Source organism: Rhinopithecus bieti, unplaced genomic scaffold, assembly GCF_001698545.2.
Source record: "Rhinopithecus bieti isolate Rb0 unplaced genomic scaffold, ASM169854v2 scaffold_45617, whole genome shotgun sequence".
In the NCBI taxonomy this organism is placed as follows: Eukaryota; Metazoa; Chordata; class Mammalia; order Primates; family Cercopithecidae; genus Rhinopithecus; species Rhinopithecus bieti.
In genome coordinates this window covers 2,103,392-2,126,382 of record NW_016819136.1, presented here as the reverse complement: position 1 = coordinate 2,126,382, position 22,991 = coordinate 2,103,392, and the positions used below count along the sequence as shown (strand labels likewise).

At 39.6% G+C, this 22,991-nt stretch overlaps 1 protein-coding gene across 1 annotated transcript in view; it reads left to right on the top strand.

The window, feature by feature from the left end:
• LOC108519480 (ELKS/Rab6-interacting/CAST family member 1) overlaps positions 1–22,991 on the top strand; it is a 234,793-nt gene that overhangs the window by 35,778 nt on the left and 176,024 nt on the right. Inside the window, exon 2 of the mRNA XM_017858532.1 lies at positions 3,425–4,251. Coding sequence (XP_017714021.1) covers positions 3,583–4,251 — 669 coding nt within the window. The 5' untranslated portion in view covers positions 3,425–3,582. The remainder of the gene's footprint in view (positions 1–3,424; positions 4,252–22,991) is intronic.

The window sequence follows — 22,991 nt, the reverse complement described above, 5'->3', positions numbered from 1 at the left end:
GGTGAAACCCCGTCTCTACTAAAAAATACAAAAAACTAGCCGGGCGAGGTGGCGGGCACCTGTAGTTCCAGCTACTCGGGAGGCTGAGCCAGGAGAATGTTGTAAACCTGGGAGGCGGAGCTTGCAGTGAGCCGAGATCGCGCCACTGCACTCCAGCCTGGGCGACAGAGCGAGACTCCATCTCAAAAAAAGAATCTTATTTTCGACAATATGATTTACTTGGGTGCTATTTTCAATGAAGAAACACTTATAAGAATCAATTTACATAACAATGGATTTTGGGAAAATATTGTTTAATATGCTGAAGTCTGTTGTTATTTGACCTAAGCCAATTCTTTGAAATGATGCCAGGAAATCAGAGAGATCTAGTTTAGATCTGTATTGTCTTTGAAAGAAGTGTATAAAGTTGATAGCTATAGTATAGTGGGTTCTGCATCCACAGAACTAACCAACTGTGGACCAAAAATATTTGGGAAGGAATTTTAAAGTCACCTTGAAAAAAAAAATGGGGAGAAAAAAAAAAACTTGGGAAAAAATAATACAACATGGAAAAATAATACAACAGTAAGTATAACAACAATTTACATAGCATCTACATTGTATGAAGTATTGTAAATAATTTAGAGATGATTTAAAGTATACTGGAGGATGTCCATAGGTTTTATGCAATTACTATGTCAGTTTGAATCAGGGACTTCAGCAGCCTGGGATTTTTGTTGTCTGGGAGGGTCTTGGATATCTGGATATGTTCTGCTGGAACCAGTCCCCAGCAGATACCAAGAGACAACTGCCTGTGGTTTTAAAATTTGTTTTAATTACACTTGTAGAGTATGAACATGTTTTCTTTTTTGAAAAAAAAATTCAGGTGCTTTATGGTCATTTGAGTATAAAGCTTTATAAGTTGAGTTAAAGCCTCCACAAACATTTTTCCCCTTTATAACACAAGTTTCCTTCCCTGTAATTATTGCTGTTTCAAAATTGGCATTTCCCATGTAGGAATTCTTTACATACTCTGTTTACAGATCGTTATACTATGTTGACTGTATTTTTTACCTAGCTTTTGGTTTATCTTTTATTTACAGCATTTTTTAGTATAATACTTTGTCATTTTGACATAATTAAGTGTATTGGTTGTTTTTCTTTATGGTTTTTGCTTCTGGTTTTTTATTTAAGAAGCCTTTTCCTAACTGAAGTTCACAAGGATACTCTTCAAAATTTTCTTCTAGTACTTTTAATGGTTTAAAAAATTTATATCTTTAACGTATATGGAATTTATTTTGGTGTGCTATGTGAAGACGAGTATACTTAATTGTTCTCGAAGAGCAACAAGTATTTAAACCTCATTTATTGAGTGATTTTTCAATTCCTCACTGTATTAGTCTGTTCTCATGCTGCTAATACAGACATACCCAAGACTAGGTAATTTAAAAAGGAAAAGTTTTTTTTAATTAAAAAAAAATTTTTTTTTTATTTAGACGGAGTCTCTCTCTTGTCACCCAGGCTGGAGTGCAGTGGCGCGATCTTGGCTCACTGCAGTGTCCACCGCCTGGGTTCAAGCTTCTCATGCCTCAGCCTCCTGAGTAGCTGGGATTACAGGCACCTGCCACCATGCTCGGTTAATTTTTGTGCTTTTAGTGAGATGGGGTTTCGCCGTGTTGATCGGGTTGGTCTCGAACTCCTGACGTCAGGTGATACACCCTCCTTGGCCTCCCAAAGTGCTGAGATTACAGATGTGAGCCACCGCACCCTGCCAGGAAAGAGGTTTAATGGACTCTCAGTTCCATATGGCTGGGGAGACCTCACAATCATGGCAGAAGGCGAATGAGGAGCAAAATTATGTCTTACATGGCGACAGGCAAGAGAACTTGTACAGGGGAACTCCCATTTATAAAACGATCAGATCCCATGAGACTTACAAGAACAGTAGAGGGGAAACCGCTCCCACGATTCAGTTAAGTACACCTGGCCCCACCCTTGACACAGGAAGATTATTACAATTCAAGGTGACATTTGGGTGGGGACACAGCCAAACCATATCACTCACTGTTTTTAAATATTACTTTTAACATATATTAAATTCCCACATATAATTTAGACCCTGTTTTTGGGCTAGTACTATACAGTTTTCATTACTATAGTTTTACAAGGCTACAATACTTTATGAGAAACCTTGCAGGTCAGATGTGGTTTTGTTGTCAGGAGTTTTTTCCAGTAATACTTAGTGGCCATTATGTAGTATCCAGTAATCACACGCGTTGTTTTCTTAATGAAATATATGAAGTCACACTATGTGGGATACATAGTAAGTAAGCTCGGGTCAGGTCCAGGTTTGCTGCTAGATGAGTTAAAAGGAAAAACTTATTTTCAGAGCTTTTTTGATTTTTGCAGTACAAATAAAGAATTACGGATTTGTAATTTATCTTGCTGTTGAGGGCTGTTTTCCTTCTTTGTTCATCTGTTTTAAATTGTTTGGTTACTCTTGTATCTTTACTCTCCATTTGAATTTTAGAGTCAGTTTGTCGAGTTACTTGAAAAATCCTTCAACACCTGTGAAAGGAAGGGACCTACAGCTGATTAGCAAAATCCTGTAGAGATTTTTCATTGGGATTGTGCTAACTAGTTGGGGAAGAACTGAATCTTAACAGTGTTTGTCTTCTTGTCCATGAACACAGTTAACTTTTCTTTTGTTTAGATGTTCTTTTATGTCTTTCAGTAAAGTTTTAGTTTTTTTCCCCAAAATGCTTGTACATTTTGTTGATTTATATCAAAGTACTTTTATGGTTTTGTTGCTGTTGTGAATGGGATTTAAAATTTCTTTTAAATTAAAAACTGCATTTTCTAGTTATTACTATTAATTTATACATGAAAATATTGAAATTTATATATTGATATTGAGTCTGACCAGTTTGTTGAGTTCTGTTATTCTAATAACTTGTCAGTTGATTATCTTGGGTTTTCAGTTAGAAAGTCATATATTCAGACATTGATTTTAATCTTTTCCTTGTCTGTCTTTATACTTCTTGGTTTTTTTTCTTTTACTTTTTTGTAGAGACAGGATCTTGCTATGTATCCCAGGTTGGTCTTGAACTCCTGGCCTCAAGCGATCTTCCTACCTTGGCCTCCCAGAGTGCTGGGATTATAGGCATGAGCCATTGCACCTGGCACTTTTTTGTTTGTTTGTTTTCCAGTTGCATGGTATGTTTTCAGCATTCAGTTTTGAGACATCTAAAATATCTCTAAAATATTGTTTACTATGCTGTACATTATGCTGTAATCACATTCTGAATGCCTCAGTAAATACATGGTAGAAGGGGTAGATCTTACATGGTAGAAGGGGTAGATCTTTAAGTGGGGGTAATGGAAAGTTTCTGAGAAGGGAAATATTTATTACTGGAGGATTTAATGTGTGATCTTGTCATTACAGATATGGTATAAGATACTTCTTCAAGATTGGACAGCTGGGGACCTTCTTCTGATTAACCTTAAACCGACTTACAGCCATAGAGACACCTCACAAAGTTCCCATTTTTCGTTGTTGTCGTTGTTGATTTTCTGCTTTACACCTTTTCTGACCTTGCAATCATGTATGGAAGTGCTCGCTCTGTTGGGAAGGTGGAACCGAGCAACCAGAGCCCTGGGCGCTCACCCAGGCTTCCACGTTCCCCTCGCTTGGGTCATCGTCGAACCAACAGTACAGGAGGGAGTTCGGGAAGCAGTGTTGGAGGTGGCAGTGGGAAAACCCTTTCAATGGAAAATATACAATCTTTAAATGCTGCCTATGCCACCTCTGGCCCTATGTATCTCAGTGACCATGAAAATATGGGTTCAGAAACACCTAAAAGCACCATGACACTTGGCCGTTCTGGGGGACGTCTACCTTACGGTGTTCGGATGACTGCTATGGGCAGTAGCCCCAACATAGCTAGCAGTGGGGTTGCCAGTGACACCATAGCATTCGGAGAGCATCACCTCCCTCCTGTGAGTATGGCATCCACTGTACCTCACTCCCTTCGCCAGGCGAGAGATAACACAATCATGGATCTGCAGACACAGCTGAAGGAAGTATTAAGGGAAAACGATCTCTTGCGGAAGGATGTGGAAGTGAAGGAGAGCAAATTGAGTTCTTCAATGAATAGCATCAAGACCTTCTGGAGTCCAGAGCTGAAGAAAGAACGAGCCCTGAGAAAAGATGAAGCTTCCAAAATCACCATTTGGAAGGAACAGTACAGAGTTGTACAGGAGGAAAACCAGGTAAGTTCTACATATGTGTTCATTGGCTAAATTCATGTATGTAAATGAAATAGCCTTTTTTTTTTTTCCTTTTCCTAGATTTTTCCCTTCGTAGTATATGTATCTTCCTTTTTCCTGTTTATTTTACTATTTTGTGTCCTCCATTTCTCAGCCCTTTCCAAATTTGGTCCTGTGCCCTGTTTTTTTCTAGTTGCCCATGTCTGCTTGCTTCCATTCTTGCTTGGTTCTTTTCTCTGGTTTCTGTTTCTCTTCATGTCTTTCCTTTCAGCATATGTTATCTTTTTTTTTTTCCAGTTCTTCTGAGGTTATAATTTTGCCACACATTGTAATATCTATTACCAAATGTATTTAGACTAGGTAACTTAACTGTAAGGTATACCATTAAGATTTGTCATAATGTCAAAAAGTCATTCGTAAAAACAACAAAATGACTATCACAAGATAAATCAGTGTTGTCAGCTGAGAACAGAAATTACTTTTAAAAAGTTAATATTGGCCGGGCACGGTGGCTCACACCTGTAATTACAGCACTTGGGAGGCCGAGGTGGGCAGATCATTGAGGTCAGGAGTTCGAGACCGGCCTAGCAACACGGTGAAACCCCGACTCCACTAAAAATACAAAAATTAGCCAGGTGTGATGGTGTGTACCTGTAATCCCAGCTTCTAAGGAGGCTGAGGCAGGAGAATCACCTGAACCTGGGAGGCAGAGGTTGCAGTGAGCTGAGATCCTGCCACTGCGCTCCAGTCTGGGTGACACCGTGAGACTCTGTCTCAACAAAGAAAATGTTGATGATGTATTTATTAAGTACGAACAATGAGTATTCATTTTGTTGCCATTCATAAAAGTTTAACTTCAGGATGCTTTTGTAGCTTTTTGTTCTTTAATTCTTTACGTTTAAGGTAGAGGAAAGGCAACCTGGTGTGATTATTTGCTTGTAAAAAATAAGTGAGATGACTGGGCTTTATCGTCATGGGGCTTTGCAGTTTGAGAGCTAAGTGCTGTCACATTAGCTACCGGAAATACTTATTTTTCTGTGCTCCTCCAGGTTATAGTTGATGTGTTTGGTGATAGCCATGTCACAGTGAGGAAGCTGATGACTCCAAAGATGTGAACAAATCATATTCAGGCTCTACCAGTTAAAATGTTAAACATACTTTTTTGTTTTTGGTTTTTTTGAGACAGAGTCTTGCTGTGTCTCCCAGGCAGGAATACAGTGACGCAATCTTGGCTCACCGCAACGTCCACCCAGGTTCAAGTGATTCTCCTGTCTCAGACTCCTGAGTAGCTGGGATTACAGGTGCCTGTTCCCACACCCGGCTAATTTTTGTATTTTTATTAGAGACGGGGTTTCACTGTGTTGACCAGGCTGATCTCAAACTCCTGACCTCAGGTGATCCACCTGCCTCGGCCTCCCGAAGTGCTGAGTTTATAGGTGTGAGCCACCATGCCCGGCCCGTACTTTTTGTTTAAAAGACTTTTAGAATTTTTCTCTCTTCACATTTTTTTCCCCTGTGGTTCAAGTTGTGTGTACTTTTAGAAGTTTTCTTAAACTTGCAAGCTTGAATTTTTTTCCTTCTTAAAAAAGCTGTCTTACACTCTTAAAAGGAGACTATTTAATTAACTACCTCATTGTTGGGTTTACACTTTCTTTTTGGATTAGGTTAATCAAAATTATAAAGAAAGCAATTGATATCAATTTCTGCATTCTTCTTAAATGATACTAAGAAGTAAAGAAGCAATTAGAAATTATCTGTGTCTCTGATGAAGGAGTCGTCTGCCACACAAAGCTGTTTAGGTCACTGATGGACCTAATGTGTGACTGTGGTCCCATAAGGTTACAATATAGTATTACCAGGTGTGGTAGCTCGCACCTGTACTCCCAGCACTTTGTGAGGCTGAGGGGGTGCGGATTGGTTGAGTCCAGGAGTTTGAGACCAGCCTGGGCAAAATGGTGAAACCCTGTCTCTGCAAAAAATAGAAAAAAATTAGCTGGGTTTGGTGGTGGGTGCCTGTACTACTTGGGAGGCTGAGGCAGGAGGATCACCTGAGCCTGGGAGGTCGAGGCCACAGTGAGTCGAGATTGGGCCGCTGTACTCCAGCCTGGGTGACAGAGTGAGACCCTGTCTCTAAAAACAAAACAAAGATTATAATACAGTGTTTTCACTGTATCTTTTCTATGCTTAGATGTGTTTAGATACACAAATATTTACCATTGTGTTACAGTTGCCTACAGTTTTCAGTACAGTAGCATGCTGTATGGGTTTGTAGTCTAGAAGCAGTAGGCTATATCCTATGTCCTAGGTGTGTAGTAGGCTGGACCAGATGCGTTTGTATGAGTCCACTTGATGATCTTTGCACAATGATGAAATCGCCTTTCTCAGAACGTATCTCTGTCATTAAGCAACATATGACTGTAAATCTAATTTAAGATTTCTGTCGATTGTCTTAACCATTCTTACCAATATGCAGTCCAGATACTCAGATCTACTGTTTTGGCTACTTGAAGATCTCTAGTTACGTTACATTTTGTATGTTAAAGCTCCAGACACATTTTCAGCAATAAAAATAGCTCATTTTTTCTGTTCATGAATATAAAACAGAAAAGCATAGATATGAAAGCAAAATATATTCCAGATCCTCCCATCTACTGACAACTTTGCTATTCCACTGTTAGCATTTTGACATTTCTCTTTACTGAAATACCTGTATGCATATACACATAACAGATTTACCTGAATGGAATACTGTTGGTATTATGCTGTGACCTTTTTTTTAGCTAACAACATTTCTACTGTATATTAAAGGCCTCTAATATGTATCTAAATCATCATTTTTAATGCCTCCTACTATTCTATTGTTATTCTAGTTAATATCACAGGGCTAAAATTCTTCAAATTTACTTGGTATTGCAACGCAAATTAAAAACTAAACCTTGAATTCATTTGAATCAGATATCTAAGTAATTATAAATTATGATTTATTCTTTCTCAGATACATTATGACTTCAGACTACCTTGCTTTTACTTTTTAATCAGTTATTAAAGTTGTCACTACTCAAAATTTGAATATTTTAATGTACTTAAATCTCTTTCTTAGAGACTTAGCTTCTTTAAAGAAGAGAAATTGTCCTTTAAAAAATATTCCTTAGGAAGTTCTTTGAGTTTGAGTCATTAAGACTTTAAGAATGTGTAAAGAAAGAAAAAAGCTCAAATAGACCCCACTGATGGAGTCTAAAATTAAGGACAGGGTTCTTAAATGCTGGCTCAGAAACGTCAACATCAACAGGCATATTTGGTTAAAACAGAGATTGCTAGGCCTTCCTTCATACCAGCTAAGTACAATCTCTGGAGATGGGGTCCAGGAACTTATGTTTTGAACAAGCTTCTCTGGTGGTTCTGATGAGAAACCACTCTTGGGATCTTTAGAATTTAGTAAATCTAATCTAATTCTTTCTTTTTTTTTTGAGACAGAGTCTCGCTCTGTAGCCCAGGCTGGAGTGCAGTGATGCGATCTTGGCTCATTGCAACCTCTGCCTCCTGGGTCCCGGTTCAAGCAGTTCTCCGGCCTCAGCCTCCTGAGTAGCTGGGATTATAGGTGCCCCCCACCACACCTGGCTAATTTTTGTATTTTAGTTAAGATGGAGTTTCACCATGTTGGCCAGGCTGGTCTTGAACTCCTGACCTCATGATCTGCCTGCCTTGGCCTCCCAAAATGCTGGGATTAAGGGCATGAGCCACTGCGCCGGGTGTCAGTCTAATTCTTTTTTTTTTTTTTTTTTTTGAGACGGAGTCTGGCTCTGTCGCCCAGGCTGGAGTGCGGTGGCCAGATCTCAGCTCACTGCAAGCTCCGCCTCCCAGGTTCATGCCATTCTCCTGCCTCAGCCTCCCAAGTAGCTGGGACTACAGGCGCCCGCCTCGTCGCCTGGCTAGTTTTTTGTATTCTTTAGTAGAGACGGGGTTTCACCATATTAGCCAGGGTGGTCTCGATCTCCTGACCTTGTGATCCGCCCGTCTCGGCCTCCCAAAGTGCTAGGATTACAGGCTTGAGCCACTGCGCCCGGCCGTCAGTCTAATTCTTAAACTTGTCTGTTGCTGTTTATCAATTTATGATGGTTCTGTTGTGGCTCTTTTGAGCTCAACCATAAAAGAAAGGGGAAGAAACAAGGGACCATTTGCTCAGTGTGTCTCATCCTTTATTCTTGCACTTTACATCTCAGGGATGTGACCTACTCCTGTTCATAATGATCATTAACTGTGACAGGGACCCTCAGTGGATGGGGCGTGTGTAGGGGAAAAGGGTGTTTGAAATTTTAGATATGTTTAGTTAAAAAGAGCCCTCCAGGTGATTTTGATGTCTCCTCACCTTGTGAATCATTGATGCACCAGATAAATGTTCAAATGATATATGACAGCAGAACAGTGAAGTACAGTTTCTTCAGTTGACGTTTTTGAGTTGTCAGTACAATACTCACTTTAGTTTTTAATTTGCATTGCACTACCAAGTAAATTAGTTGAATTTGTCAGTTGAAGTACAACACCAAAAAAAAAATCATTCCTAAATACAAAATAATAGTACATTCTCAGTTGTTTTTTAAGTTGTTGTTGTTTTGAGACAGAGTCTCGCTGTGTCACCCAGGCTGGAGTGCATGGCGCAATCTTGGCTCATTGCAACCTCCGTCTGCAGGGTTCAAGTGATTCTCCTGTCTCAGCCTCTGGAGTAGCTGGAATTACAGGCGTGTGCCATCATGCCTGTATGCCATATCATGCTAATTTTTTGTTGTTGTTGTTTGTTTTTGAGATGGAGTCTCGCTCTGTTGCTCAGGCTAGAGTGCAGTGGTGTGATCTTGGTTCACTGCAAGCTCTGTCTCCCGGGTTAACGCCATTCTTCTGTCTCAGCCATCCCGAGTAACTGGGACTACAGGCGCCTGCCACCACGCCCAGCTAATTTTTTATATTTTCAGTAGAGATGGAGTTTCACTGTGTTAGTCAGGATGGTCTCAATCTCCTGACCTCGTGATTTGCCTACCTCAGCCTCCCAAAGTGCTGGAATTACAGGTGTGAGCCGTCACGCCCGGCCAATTTTTTATATTTTTAGTAGAGACTGGTTTCACCACGTTGACCAGGCCAGTCTCGAACTCTCGACCTCAGGTAATCCACCTGCCTTGGCCTCCCAAAGCGTTGGGATTACAGGCATGAGCCACCGCACCCGGCCCTTTTTTTTTTTTTTTTTTTTTTTTGAGAGGGAGTCTCAGTGTTGCCCAGGCTGGAGTGCAATGGCACAATCTTGGCTTACTGGAACCTCTTCCTCCCGGGTTCAAGCGATTCTTCTGCCTCAGCCTCCCAAGTGGCCAGGATTACAGGCATGTGCCACCATGCTCGGCTAATTTTTGTATTTTTTTTTTTTGAGACAGAGTCTTGCTCTGTCACCAGGCTGGAGTGCAGTGGCTTGATCTCAGTTCACTGCAACCTCCGCCTCCTGGGTTTAAGCGATTCCCCTGCCTCAGCCTCTCAAGTAGCTGGGATTACAGGCACGTGCCACCATGCCCAGCTAATTTTTTGTATATTAGTAGAGACGGGATTTTACCATGTTGGCCAGGCTGGTCTCGAACTCCTGACCTCAGGTGATCTGCCCGCCTAAGCCTCCCAAAGTGTTGGGATACAGGCATGCGTCACCATGCCCCGCCTAAATTCTGTTTTTATAGTTTGGTATTGAGTTGTAAATATCAGGAGAAAAAAATGAGTTTGCTTTCTTTAGTTTTGTGGTTAAGTATCAGTATAACCTAGGTCTTGGAAACTGTCTGTACTCTTAGGGGTTGTATTGGGTTCTTTTTTTTTTTTTCTTGGTAAAAACGAGCTTGGTGAATTTGGAGTATGTACTGGTGTATACTAGTGCCCAAATATGAGATTCTTTATATGTATTTAGATAATTATCATAGTATATCGTATTTGAATATTATACAATTTCAAATGTATTGTTAATAAAAAATCATAGTTTAATTGAAAAATGGCTGAGACATAATTTTTTATTATAAGAAATATTGTGAGCTGGGTATGGTGGTATATGCCTGTAGTCTCAGCTACTGAGGAGGCTGAGGCAGGAGAATCCCTTGAGTCCAGGAGTTTGAGTCCAGCCTGGGCAACATAGTGAGACCTTGTCTCTTAAATAAATAAATAAATAAAAATTTAAAAGAATTAATAAATATTGTGGAAAAATTGCATATGAATAAACATTTCATTTTGAAGGCTCGACTTTTCAAGAATGGATTGACAATATATGTGTGTATAAGATTATACGTGTGTGTGTGTGTATCAGATTTAGAGTAGATTTGAAGTTACTGGATTTATCACCATTATACCTTGAATTAGTCACCATTATACCTTGTTGGTGATGCTGAAACTATGCCCCTCACTAAGATGGTTTTTATTATGAAGTGACTCAGAAATGTCAATTTTAATGAAAAAAGTTATTGGCGTACTTGTTCATTTTGAAATAATTGAAGCAGTTGTTTATGCCTATACTTCAGAAGCTGTGTGGAAAATATGTAATATCCTAAGTACAGTCTGCATTCAAAGGCAAAATATTTCAATCTTCTGAATCCTTCAGTTCACTTCCAGTGAAACAGTCCACAGGATTTTCATGCCAAAAAACCCATATGTGCTGAAGAATGGTGAACACCGCCTTATCTAGATTCCACCCCTTGCCCTAATTAAACGCCAGTGCTGGCAGCGATATATTCTTCCTATACCCACTGTAATTACTACACAATCCTAAAATTGTATAACTTTGGTCCAAAAAACGAAGGGTGCAATTTTAAAGTAAAGTGAAACACTGCAATGAGATACAGAGACAGAGAATGCTAATTAATAGATTATAGTCAGCCAGCAGTGGGGCCTAATTAAACTCTGCATTCATTATACCCTCCATAGCCCTCAGAGGTCAGGCATCTTCCACTTTATAAAGAAGATTGGTTTAATAGGATTTACAGTAATTAAATAGTTTCCCCATTTCAGTTTGAGACTGGGGATTTGGGTCCATTCTAAATATTTGGTCTGATTGGACCATAGAGATCTTGTTCTAGGATCCTATCAAATGTAAAGACACATTTGCTTATAACTGCTTGATATGTGCGATTCTTTATTATGGAGTTCTTTTAGAAGATGTTTCTAATATAAATACTCAGGAATTTTTCTGTCTCATCCTTCTTTTGTTACTGAACTTTCAGATACTGCTAGTTGGAGAGTTAGAATAGTATGTATTTAAAAGGGAAGGCTTTTTCTTTTTTAAAATTGGGAGTAAGGAAGGTTTTTAGCGTATGTTTGACGAAGAATGAAAACCTAGCTGTGAGCTTGGTGGAACTGCAGAGCTACTAAGACTTTGGATGTGGCCGGGCGCAGTGGCTCACGCCTATAATCCCAGCACTTTGGGAGGCCAAGGTGGGCGGATCACGAGGTCAGGAGATTGAGACCATCCTGGCTAATATGGTGAAACCCCGTTTCTATTAAGAATACAAAAAATTAGCCGGGTGTGGTGGTGGGCACCTGTAGTCCCAGCTACTCGGGAGGCTGAGGCAAGAGAATGGCATGAACCCGGGAGGCAGAGCTTGCAGTGAACCGAGATCGCGCCACTGCACTCCAGCCTGGGTGACAGGGCGTGACTCCGTCCCCCTCCCCCCCAAAAAAGACTGGATGATTTATATTTTTTTATTCTAAACAACATTTAACCAGATTATCATCATACTTATTTTTTGATTATGCCTTGAAGTAATTCTGTATGTTGAATTTAGTTGGAAGCTTATTTTAAAAATAATTACTTAAAGCACTGTCATTGAAATTTTGTGTGAACAAAATACTGTTTAATATTATAGGGTGGCAGGTGAATTTAATGTTTTTTGCCTTGTGTGTTTCTTTTCTTTTGGAGTCTGATTTTGTGATTCTCATTTACTTAGGAATCAAGAGAATTTCTAGTTCAGAAATGCAGAAAGATAAGCTCATATAATTCTGTGTCTTTTTTTTCCTCGTTATTTGGAGACTTTTGACTATTAACATTTATGTAATTTTAGGTCGTACCTTGATTTTCCATATGGTAAAAGCCATTATTATTTGCCATTAAATATATATATATATATATTTTTTTGGAGACAGAGTTTTCCTCTTGTTGCTCAGCCTGGAGTGCAATGGTGCGATCTTGGCTCAGTGCAGCCTCCACCTCCCAGGTTCAAGGGATTCTCCTGCCTCAGCCTCCTGAGTAGCTGGAACTGCAGGTGCACGCCACCACACCCGGCTAATTTTTTGTATTTTTAGTAGAGATGATGTTTCGCCATGTTGGGCAGGCTGATCTCAAACTCCTGGTCTCAGGTGATCCGCCGACCTTGGCCTCCCAAAGTGTTGGGATTACAGGTGTGAGCCACTGCTCCCGGCCTTAAATAAACTTTTTCATGAGGTTGCTAGTTGTTTCACTGTCATTTAAAGTCTGATCTTAAAATTTGGGATCTATGTCTCAGATTATTGTTTAAATTTTCTTTTTGATAATTCTGTTTTAACAAGGAGATATAGATAAATTGGCATCCTTGTTTATTTCCCAGATCAGTTTAATCTTTTTTGTTGTTTCAGAAGGGGAATATGTTAAAGGCACTATGTAGAGTGCCATGAGAACATGAAATCAAATATAAAATGGATAATGTTCCTTTTGGGGAGTTAATAATCATTTTGAGAAGCAAAATTTGTACATCTATGGCTTACAGAAATTTGAACTACGTGTTTATCGGGTCTTGATCATATGTGAAGGTATTTAAGTTGGTATGGGAAATTTGCTTTTACAGTTGGTAAGTTTGCTTATCTGGAATGTAGTGAAGTATTATGAAAAATAATTCAGCAGATCTAATAAAAATGTTGCACAAATATGAGATAGGGCTTATATGAAGAAATAAGGGCATAGTATGCCAGATAATTGCAGTCTCTCTCTCACTTTCTGTTTTCCTCTTTGTTTTTGGATTTCACAGTGCAGTGTAGTGTGTTATCTCCTCTCAGTGAAATAAAATTATTTTTAGAGATTTGCTAATTTACAACAAATTTGCAGATAGCATCTTAAATATAATTTGGGGTCCTACTTTTATTGTGCAAAAGAAATCAGAAAATGGGTTTAGTTTTTAGTTACATAAATGTTAATCAGTGGAGGTCGTAGTTTCGTTTTTTTAACATTTACAATCGTACCACCCTCTGGAACTCGACATCTGTTTTGAGTGCTCTGTTATGCCCAGAAGAGTATAGGAGGTGCCTAGAAACCATGCTTTATAAGAAATGGCTGACGGAACTCAAGCAGAGAGAAGACTTGCAACATTTTAATTATACTCTTAAGTATTTGATGGACAGCCATGTTGAAGGTGATTTTTCCTTTTTTCTTTCTTTGTTAGTATTGTTTTTGGAGAGCAAACACTGGAAACAGCATAAATATTAGGGTTTTAAATTTTGGCTGCAAGGAGGAATGGATTTTTGAAAAAAGCTATTTCCAGCCGGGCACGGTGGCCCACACCTGTAATCCTAGCACTTTGGGAGGCCAAGGCAGGCAGATCACGAGGTCAGGAGATCGAGACCTCGGTGAAACCCTGTCTCTACTAAAAGTACAAAAAATTAGCCGGGTGTGGTGGCGGCTGCCTGTGGTCCCAGCTACTTGAGAGGCTGAGGCAGGAGAATGGCGTGAACCCGGGAGGTGGAGCTTGCAGTGAGCCGAGATTGTGCCACTGCACTACAGCTTAGGCGACAAGGCGAGACACTCTCCAAAAAAATAAAAAAGAGAAGAAAAAAGCTATATCCATTTGATGGAAGAACAGTTTCACAAAGTAATGCTTCATCATCACTAGAAGTGGTCACTGGGAGGTCAGATGACCTTCTGACAGCTGTGTGGGTGCTCCAAGTCATCGAACTCTTCAGCATGCCCAAAGTGGTATGGAATAAAGTGTTACTTTGTGGAGAAACATTTAGGGAGTTTATCCCGTCCTCCCAGGCCTTTTTGTCCTTTTTCTCCCTCCCTGTCTCCTATCCTTCCTTTATGACAATTTTGTTGAGATATAATTGAATTCACCCTTTGAAGTGTACAGTTTTTTCTTTCTTTTTTTTTTTGAGATAGAGTCCCGCTCTGTCGCCCAGGCTGGAGTGCAGTGGTGCGATCTTGGCTCAGACTGCAACCTCCGCCTCCCGGGTTGAAGCAGTTCTCTGCCTTAGCCTCCCAAGCAGCTGGGATTATAGGCACACGCCACCACACCCTGCTAATATTTGTATTTTTAGTAGAGACAAGGTTTCACCATCTTGGCCAGACTGCTCTTGAATTCCTGACCTGGTGATCTACCTGCTTCGGCCTCCCAAAGTGCTGGGATTACAGGCATGAGCCGCCGTGCCCAGCCTTTTCTTTCTTAATCTGATTTACTCAATGAAGATTTTGAAGAAAGTAATAGTAAGTTGCCCTAGGGAGTTCTAGAACGAGAGCATAAGTGATATAATAAAAAATACTGTTTAGGAGCAGCTTTTACTGCTGTCAGCAGAGTGGATTGAAGAAAGGGTGGGGAAAGGAAATGAGTTTCTTGTAGAAGACCTGGATTAAACAGGGTAATAGCAATGAAGAAGGTGCACATCCATGAGATTTTCAAAGAAATATTTGGATATACGCAGGGCACGATGGCTCGTGCCTGTAATCCCAGCACCTTGGGAGGCCAAGGTGGGCAGGTTACTTGAGCCCAGGAGTTCAAGACCAGCCTGGGCAAAATATTGAGACCCCATCTCTTAAAAAAATAAAAAATTAGCTGGCATGGTGGTATGCGCCTGTAGCCCCAGCTACTTGGGAGGCTAGGGCAGGAGGATCGCTTGACCACGGGAGGTGGAAGCTGTGATGAGCTGTGATTGCACTACCGTACTTCCACCTAAGTGACGGAGCAAGAGGCTCTCAAAAAAAAAAAAATTGGATATAGACGGCAAGAGAGAAGAATACAGTGAACCCCATGGTATTGAGATTGGGGAGCTCGCTTCCTGATGATTAACACTGGGAGAAGTGGATTAGAAAGTGGAACTAAATTTAGAGTCAGGAATGATGAACTTGGTTTTAATTGTGTGAATAAAAGTTCTTCATAAGAATTTGGAGATAGGAGACTAATGACTGTGACCTCAGGTACGTGCATATAGATGTTAGGAAGGTGTGCTTGTTAATGTTGGGGAACTCACTTGTCTGGTTAACTCAGTATCAGCTACACGTCTCTGCTTATGGGAGTAAGAAGTGGAGAGGGAGAAGCCATTAGAAAATACAGTTTTATGTATTTTTTCTCATCCAGCTCGATTTGTGTTTTGGTTCTCTGTCTTTATTGTGTTTTTTTTGTTTGACAGCAGATACCTCGAGTGATTCTCTCAATTCCTGAAAGTTATTATTTATTTAAAAAAGTTAATATTGATTTATGATTTTTTCATAAACTTTTAGATGTCCCTTACTTTGTTTTAGTTAACAACAGGTTTATTGGAGATCATGTACCTACCTCTGTTTGATAAATTAGGAGTGACTTTGGGAAAAAGAGAAATATAAAAAATGTGCTTTCAGTGAGGAAATGATAAATTCTGTTTTTGAAAATGTTCTGTTCTTCCCTTATGGATAAGATTAGAAATGCTTTTATGAACTGTTTTGTGCTGCCGTACACGTTTCTAAAATACTCATTTTCTTTTCTTTCTTTCCTTCCTTCCTTCCTTCCTTCCTTCCTTCCTTCCTTCCTTCTTTTTTTTTTTTTTTTTTTTTTTTTGAGATGGAGTCTCGCTCTGTCAAACAGGCTGGAGTGCAGTGGCGTGATGCTCTGCCTCCCGGGTTCACACCATTCTCCTGCCTCAGCCTTCTGAGTAGCTGGGACTACAGGCACCCACCATCATGCCCAGCTAATTTTTTGTATTTTTAGTAGGGACGGGGTTTCACCGTGTTAGCCAGGATGGTCTCAATCTCCTGACCTTGTGATCCGCCCACCTTGGCCTCCCGAAGTGCTGGGATTACAGGCGAGAGCCACCGCGCCCGGCCTAAAAATACTCATATTTCTTTCCAGAATTGGAAAGTTAGTCGTTAACATAGATCTTTTCCTTTGATTTTTCCATATATTAACAATACTTACTGAACCCTCCCGCCCTTTATTTTGCCAGTCTTTTCTACCTAATAGGCTTTCCTACCTAATACTGGATTGCAGTGACACTTGCTTAATTTCATATGTGGTGACTATATAGGCCGAGAAAGTGAGATAGTTCAGCCTTAATGTACACACTGTACCATCTCTTACCAGTGGCCGGTGGCTTGTGTGCTTCCAGAGAATGTGATATGCAAGGATCTGTTTAGCTTTGAAGTCAACCTGAGATAACTGCTGTGATCTTAAATGACCTTCAGGTGCTTGAGTAGTCCTCTGTAGCAGTAATTCTTAAACTTGTTGGCCACAGGACCTCTGTATATTGTAAAAATTATTGAGGACCCCAAGCAGCTTTTGTTTACGTAGGTTATATGTACCAATATTTGTCATATTAGATACTAAAATAAAAAATTAATATTTATTAATACATTTAGAAACAATAAACCTAATAAATGTTATCATAAGTAACGTTTTAAAATGAAAAACAGTTTTGCAAGTCTCTCTCTCTCTCTTTTTTTTTTTTAGACAGAGCCTTTGCACTGTTTCCTAGGCTGGAGTGCAGTGGCATGATCTTGGCTAACTGCAGCCTCCGCCTCCTGGGTTCAAGTGATTCTCCTACCTCAGCCTCCTAAGTAGGTGGGATTACAGGCATCCACCACCATGCCTGGCTACTTTTTGTATTTTTAGTAGAGACAGGGTTTTGCCATATTGGCCAGACTGGTCTCGAACTCCTGACCTCAGGTGATCCACCTGCCTCAGCTTCCCAAAGTGCTGGGATTTCAAGTGTGAGCTACCGCACCTGGCCTAGTTTTGCAGGTCTCTTTAAGGAAAGGAGGACTACAAGTCTAACGGCCTTATGTGGTTCTTCTGACTCTTGTAAGAGGCTGCCACTAGAGTCCTGACTAGGTCACTCTTTAGCTAAGATCTCTCTTATTGGTTCAGTATTGTAATTAAATATTATGACCTGTGACATCAACATGGATTAACAAGGATCTCTGACTTTTTCATCAAGGGTTAAGAAGTTACACTGTTTCTTTAGTAACAGTGAGTAATGGAAAATGTGGTGAGTAATGGTGAGGACTGGTGACTTTGTTGGTTTGTTGTTGATAGCATGTATTTCTCAACCCTTAGAGAGGTTCTTTGGGTGGGCTGTCTTAAGGAAGCCCTTGTACTGTAGTTGGCTGAGCAGTAGGCCCGCACCATCACGCCCAGCTAATTTTTGTATTTTTAGTAGACACGGGGTGTTGCCTTGTTGGCCAGGCTGGTCTCAATCTCCAGACCTCAGGTGATCCACCTGCTTCGACCTCCCAAAGTGCTGGCATTACAGGCGTGAGCCACTGCATCTGGCCAACCAGGACTTTCCTTTTTTTTTTCTTTTTTTTTGAGATGGAATCTAGCCCTGTCGCCCAGGCTGGAGTGCAGTGGCGCGATCTTGGCTCACTGCAAGCTCCGCCTCCTGGGTTCACACCATTCTCCTGCCTCAGCCTCCTGAGTAGCTGGGACTGCAGGCGCCCACCACCACACCCTGCTATTTTTTGGTATTTTTAGTAGAGATGGGGTTTCACAGTGTTAGCCAGGATGGTCTCTATCTCTTGACCTCGTGATCTGCCCTCCTCAGCCTCCCAAAGTGCCGGGATTACAGGCATGAGCCACCATGACTGACCTGTTTTTTTTTTTTCTGGAGATGGAGTCTAGCTCTGTTGCCCAGGCTAGAGTGCAGTGACATGATCTGGGCTCACTGTAACCTCCACCTTCTGGGTTCAACTGGTTCCCTTGCTTCAGCCTCCAGAGTAGCTGGTATTACAGGCACCTGCCACTATGCTCAGCTAATTTTTGAATTTTTATTGGAGACAGGGTTTCACCATGCCAGGTCTCAAATGCCTGACCTCTAGTGATCCACCCACCTTGGCCTCCTAAAGTGCTGGGATTACAGGTATGAGCCACTGCGCCTGGCTTAGTATGTTTAAATTTTTTTTTTTTTTAAATACAGTTGCATTGTATTTATGTGATAAACCTACAGCATTTGTTGTATTTCAAAGAAACATTTTTGGGAACTAAGTTTGTTTTATAGCACTTAAAATCTGAAAAATTGGGAGAATACATTCAAAAAATATTCTTTTGATTATCTTTCTTGAATATGATAACTGCATAATTAGTAATTTCTTCTTTTCACATGACTCCTCTTCATGGGCATAGGAACTTAAAGCAGGTGCCGCATTCTTAGGAGGGAAGCATATTGTAATGAGTGTTTCCAGCCTTTCCTATCTTGTAATTTTATGAGGGTCTGTTTCTTATTTTTCTGTGAAAATGTGTTATCTATGGTACAGAGTATTTTCTTTTTCTTCGTCTTCTTTTTTTTTTTTTAGACGAGCCTTGCTCTCTCATCCATGCTGGAGTGCAGTGGTGCGATCTTGGCTCACTGCTACCTCCGCCTCCCGGGTTCAAGCGCTTCTCCTACCTCAGCCTCCCGAGTAGCTGGGATTACAGATGCCTGCTACCACACCTGGCTAATTTTTGTAATTTTTAGTAGAGACAGGGTTTCACCATATTGGCCAGGCTGGTCTCGAACTCCTGACCTTGTGATCTGCCAGCCTCGGCCTCCCAAAGTGCTGGGATTACAGACGTGAGCCACTGTGCCCAGCCTGTACATAGTATTTTTAAGAGATGAAGCAGGTAAAAGGATATTTACTTAACTGGTAGCAGATAAGCTTTTGGATTTCTCTTGGTATTTCTGATGGAAGATACTTATTTTCAGGGGATGGTATGTTGGGTCTCAATTGTTGGAAAGTTGTGGGAACACTGGCTGTTAGAATAATAACTAGGGGCAGAAGGTGTTTCTAGGATGTAGGGTGGAGAGGGCTTAAAGTTCCCACATTCCCCGCACGGCTTGGGACAGGTCTGCATACTGAAAAGCTTTTCCTCATACCATATGATTTTCATGTGTCTTGCTAGAAATTTGATAGGATAAAAAGTCTGCTTATAGTCATTTGAGCCAAGATCCTATGATAAATAAATGTGTGTAAGTACATTAGCATCGTTTGACTGAGGACGAAGTTGATAGAAGATTATGCTTCATTTTGTTTGTAGCTTCACCTAGAGTTTTTGCCATTTGGGAAAACCACTTCAACAGCAACATTGCATTGTCGCTCATGCTACTGTCTCTTCAGCCTCTGTTTGCGTATGTCTCTCGGTGTAGTTGTGCCCTAGCATTTACATGTTAACAGACATTCTATTTTATTATAAATTATTTCTTTTCATTTTTCCTTCATACAGCATTATATAACTTTTTTTGAAACCGTATGTGTGAGTGGGTATTATCTGTGCATTTCAGGAGAGCAAAGGGCATATTTACAAAATATTTGTTATAAAATGGGAGGGTATTAAGTCTGATAAGCCTGAAATTCACTGGAATTTCAGTGAATAATAGATGGAACACTGAATCTGGAGATCTGCATTCTAGTTCTGATCCTGGCTCTGCCAGCTGTGCAGCCATGGCAATATTTAAGCTTTTTGAATGCCAGTTTCCTCATCTTTAAAGCCCAGAGAGTTGGACTAGGTGCTCTTTAGAGATTCTTTCTTTTGGAATTACTTGATTTTGTTTTTGTCATTTATCCTAGTGGAATTCTCTGAGTCTGTTCACTTTGATCATAATGCCCAAATTCAAAACTGATGCGTATAACCAGGTTGAGTGCTTCTGGGAATGAGACATGTATGACTAGTGAAGTGCTTTTCAAGGTAGGTAGCATAAAATCACTGTTTACCTATAAAGGGCAAAGAGCCTTCATGTGAATTTCATCAGTTGACAAATGGGGATAATAATACTTGTATTGTTGCAATATTTAAGTGAGATTACAGAAGATAATATTTATAAATTATGGACAAGACTACCTGACATAATAGGTATGCAGTATAATAAATGGTAGTTGAATTAAAATTAAGTCAAACATTTCTTAAATACAAATACATTTTATAATATATTTTGAAGTATGAAATACACCTTACGTGATCTGCTACCAGAGGCAAACAGTAGCTGGGACCTATAAAATGTCTTTAGAAAGTGGGTCACAGTGGATAATCGGTTTCATTTGGATAACTCATCACTACCAGCCCAGCCTGAATATTCCTGTAGGAGTTATCAGGAACTTTGAGTAGGGTAATTAGCTCTCAGGATTTTCAGTTACAGTCGTATTCATTATTTAATATTTTAATTTCCACAACGACTCAACCATGAATTATGGAGTGCTTTCCCAGAAGGAATGTAGTGTTGTTGGAAATACAGTTTTTATTGCTCTGTTTTCTTTCTAAGGTATGGGGTTCCTGGTTGGTTAGTTGCGCCCAAAACTCTCCGCAAATAATTTAAAATACGTGCTTTTTTATGAAGATGACTTAACAAGGCAGTGGAGATTTCTCTTGAATGGGCAACATAGAATGCTTGTATTTTCTTATTCTGCTTATTTTAAGTTACTAATTTTTGTACTGTGGTCCTGTACATTAAATTCTTACATGATAAGTGTATGTCACTAAAAGGTATACTTTGCCCACAATACCTATTATTTACGCCACTGACATTAAAATTTTAGCATTACATCTGAGGTTCCGTTTGGTTTTTACGTATCATTTGCTGTTGTATCCTTTAAAAAATACTATTAATAGATTTGTCAGTGGAACTGATGTCTTACTGTGATGCTGTTATCAAATGCATCTCTGAGTACCTGTGATAGAGAACTAGTGAAGGTGTTAATATCTATTATAGATATAGATGCTAATATATCTAGACTGTTGTAGATGCTAGTAATAATTATTATAGAATATTTATAGATACCATCCTAGATGCTTTCATATACATTGCTTCTCATCCTTATTAACAGTTCTGTAGGTAAGCAATGTTGTCCTCATTTATAGGTGAGGAAATTGAAAATTAAGAGAGGAATTTGTTCAGGTTCACATCTCTCTAGTGACAGATATTGGTCTGTCTGGCTACAAAGCCAGATGTCATTGTGTTTTTGACTAAGGACAAATGAATGAAGTGTACATGCTTGTTTAAAATATTTATTGAAAAATTAATATTTATTCAGTCATTTATTAAATTTAAAGGTGGCGTTAAAATTCCTCTGTGTTTTCGTTGGAGGGGGAAATATGAGAATAGGTGTATCATAGGATCCAAAGGCCCCTGAGAAGGGGTTAACATTGAGAGAAGGGGTAGAGGAAAGAGATAATAGGTGATCAGTTGAGAAGATGATACATATAATCTGATTAGTTTAAATAATCGGTCAATATCAGCAGGTGTAAATGACATGCATCAGTACTTTTCTTGTTTTGATTAGGCAGAAAGCATTAGATTAATGATTCCCAGACTTGCATTTCACACACTAGCAAAATAAAAAGTAAATAACAACAACAACAAAAGTGGGGAGACTGGCATAGGTTTGTCAAATAAAACAATTAAAAAATGATAATACATATTATTACTGTTATTTTATAAGGGGAAAGTCAATCTTAACACCAAAGGAATTGTGCATAATTTCACAATAAGAGTTCTTTCAAGAAAATACAGATTTTAACTTTGTAGTGACAATTTTATTAAGTCAACTTGGTCATGAACTGGCTTTGGGAAGCATTAGTTTTTGATAGGGATCACCATATTATAGCCAAATCCTTCCTACAGGAGTTGTACATCCTACAAGCAAAGAATAGCTTTTACATTTTTAAATGATTAAAAAATTAATGTGATATGTGAAAATTATATGAAATTCAAAATTCAGTGTGCATAAATAGTTTTATTGGGACACAGCTATGTTTATTTTTGTATTATGTATGGCTGCTTTCACACCAGTGGTAGATAGAGTAGTTGTGGTAGAGTCTGTGTGACTTGCTAGACCTGAAATACAGTGTTTACTTAACTCTGACCTTTCACAGAGTTTTTCAGTACTTTGTTTAGATAACACAGTAAATAATAATAGCTAACACTTGTGTGTAGTGTTTACTAAGAAACAGGCCCTGTTTTATGTGCTCTGTGTTATTAACCATCGTAACAATTTTATGAGGTAGGTACTGTTAATTTTATTGAAGTAGAGACTAAGACAGAGAGTAAGTTGCCCAAAGTCACATGGCTGTTAGGTGGCAGAGGCAGCCTTCCGACCAGATGGTGCCACTCCACAGTATGTGCTTTATCGGGGAATCAGAGACTTTAGGATGTGACACACCCTTCACATTTGCCTTAGTTGTTTTAGGGAAAGAGGAAAGTAGCCTTATTCTAGAGTTGCCCCAAGTGTTATCATTGAGGAGTTGAATGAAGAATTCAGCATTACTTACTTCATGATGTGTGAACATTTGGTGTATTTTTATGTGACCCAGTGGATTTTCCCCAGAGGTCTGTTGATTGAAATGTCCTACTTATTGATGTCCTAGTTATTGAACTTTTGAACAAATAATTCTGTCATTTCGGAACTATTGAGTTCATTTTTGGTATAATTAGAATAATAACACTATTAACTTGGAGGGTAACTGTTTCTCTATCATAAATATTTATTGTGTTGTTCTTAAGGAGCGTGATACATAACCCCCTGTTATTGATTTAATTTAAAATAAAACACTGACATACACAGA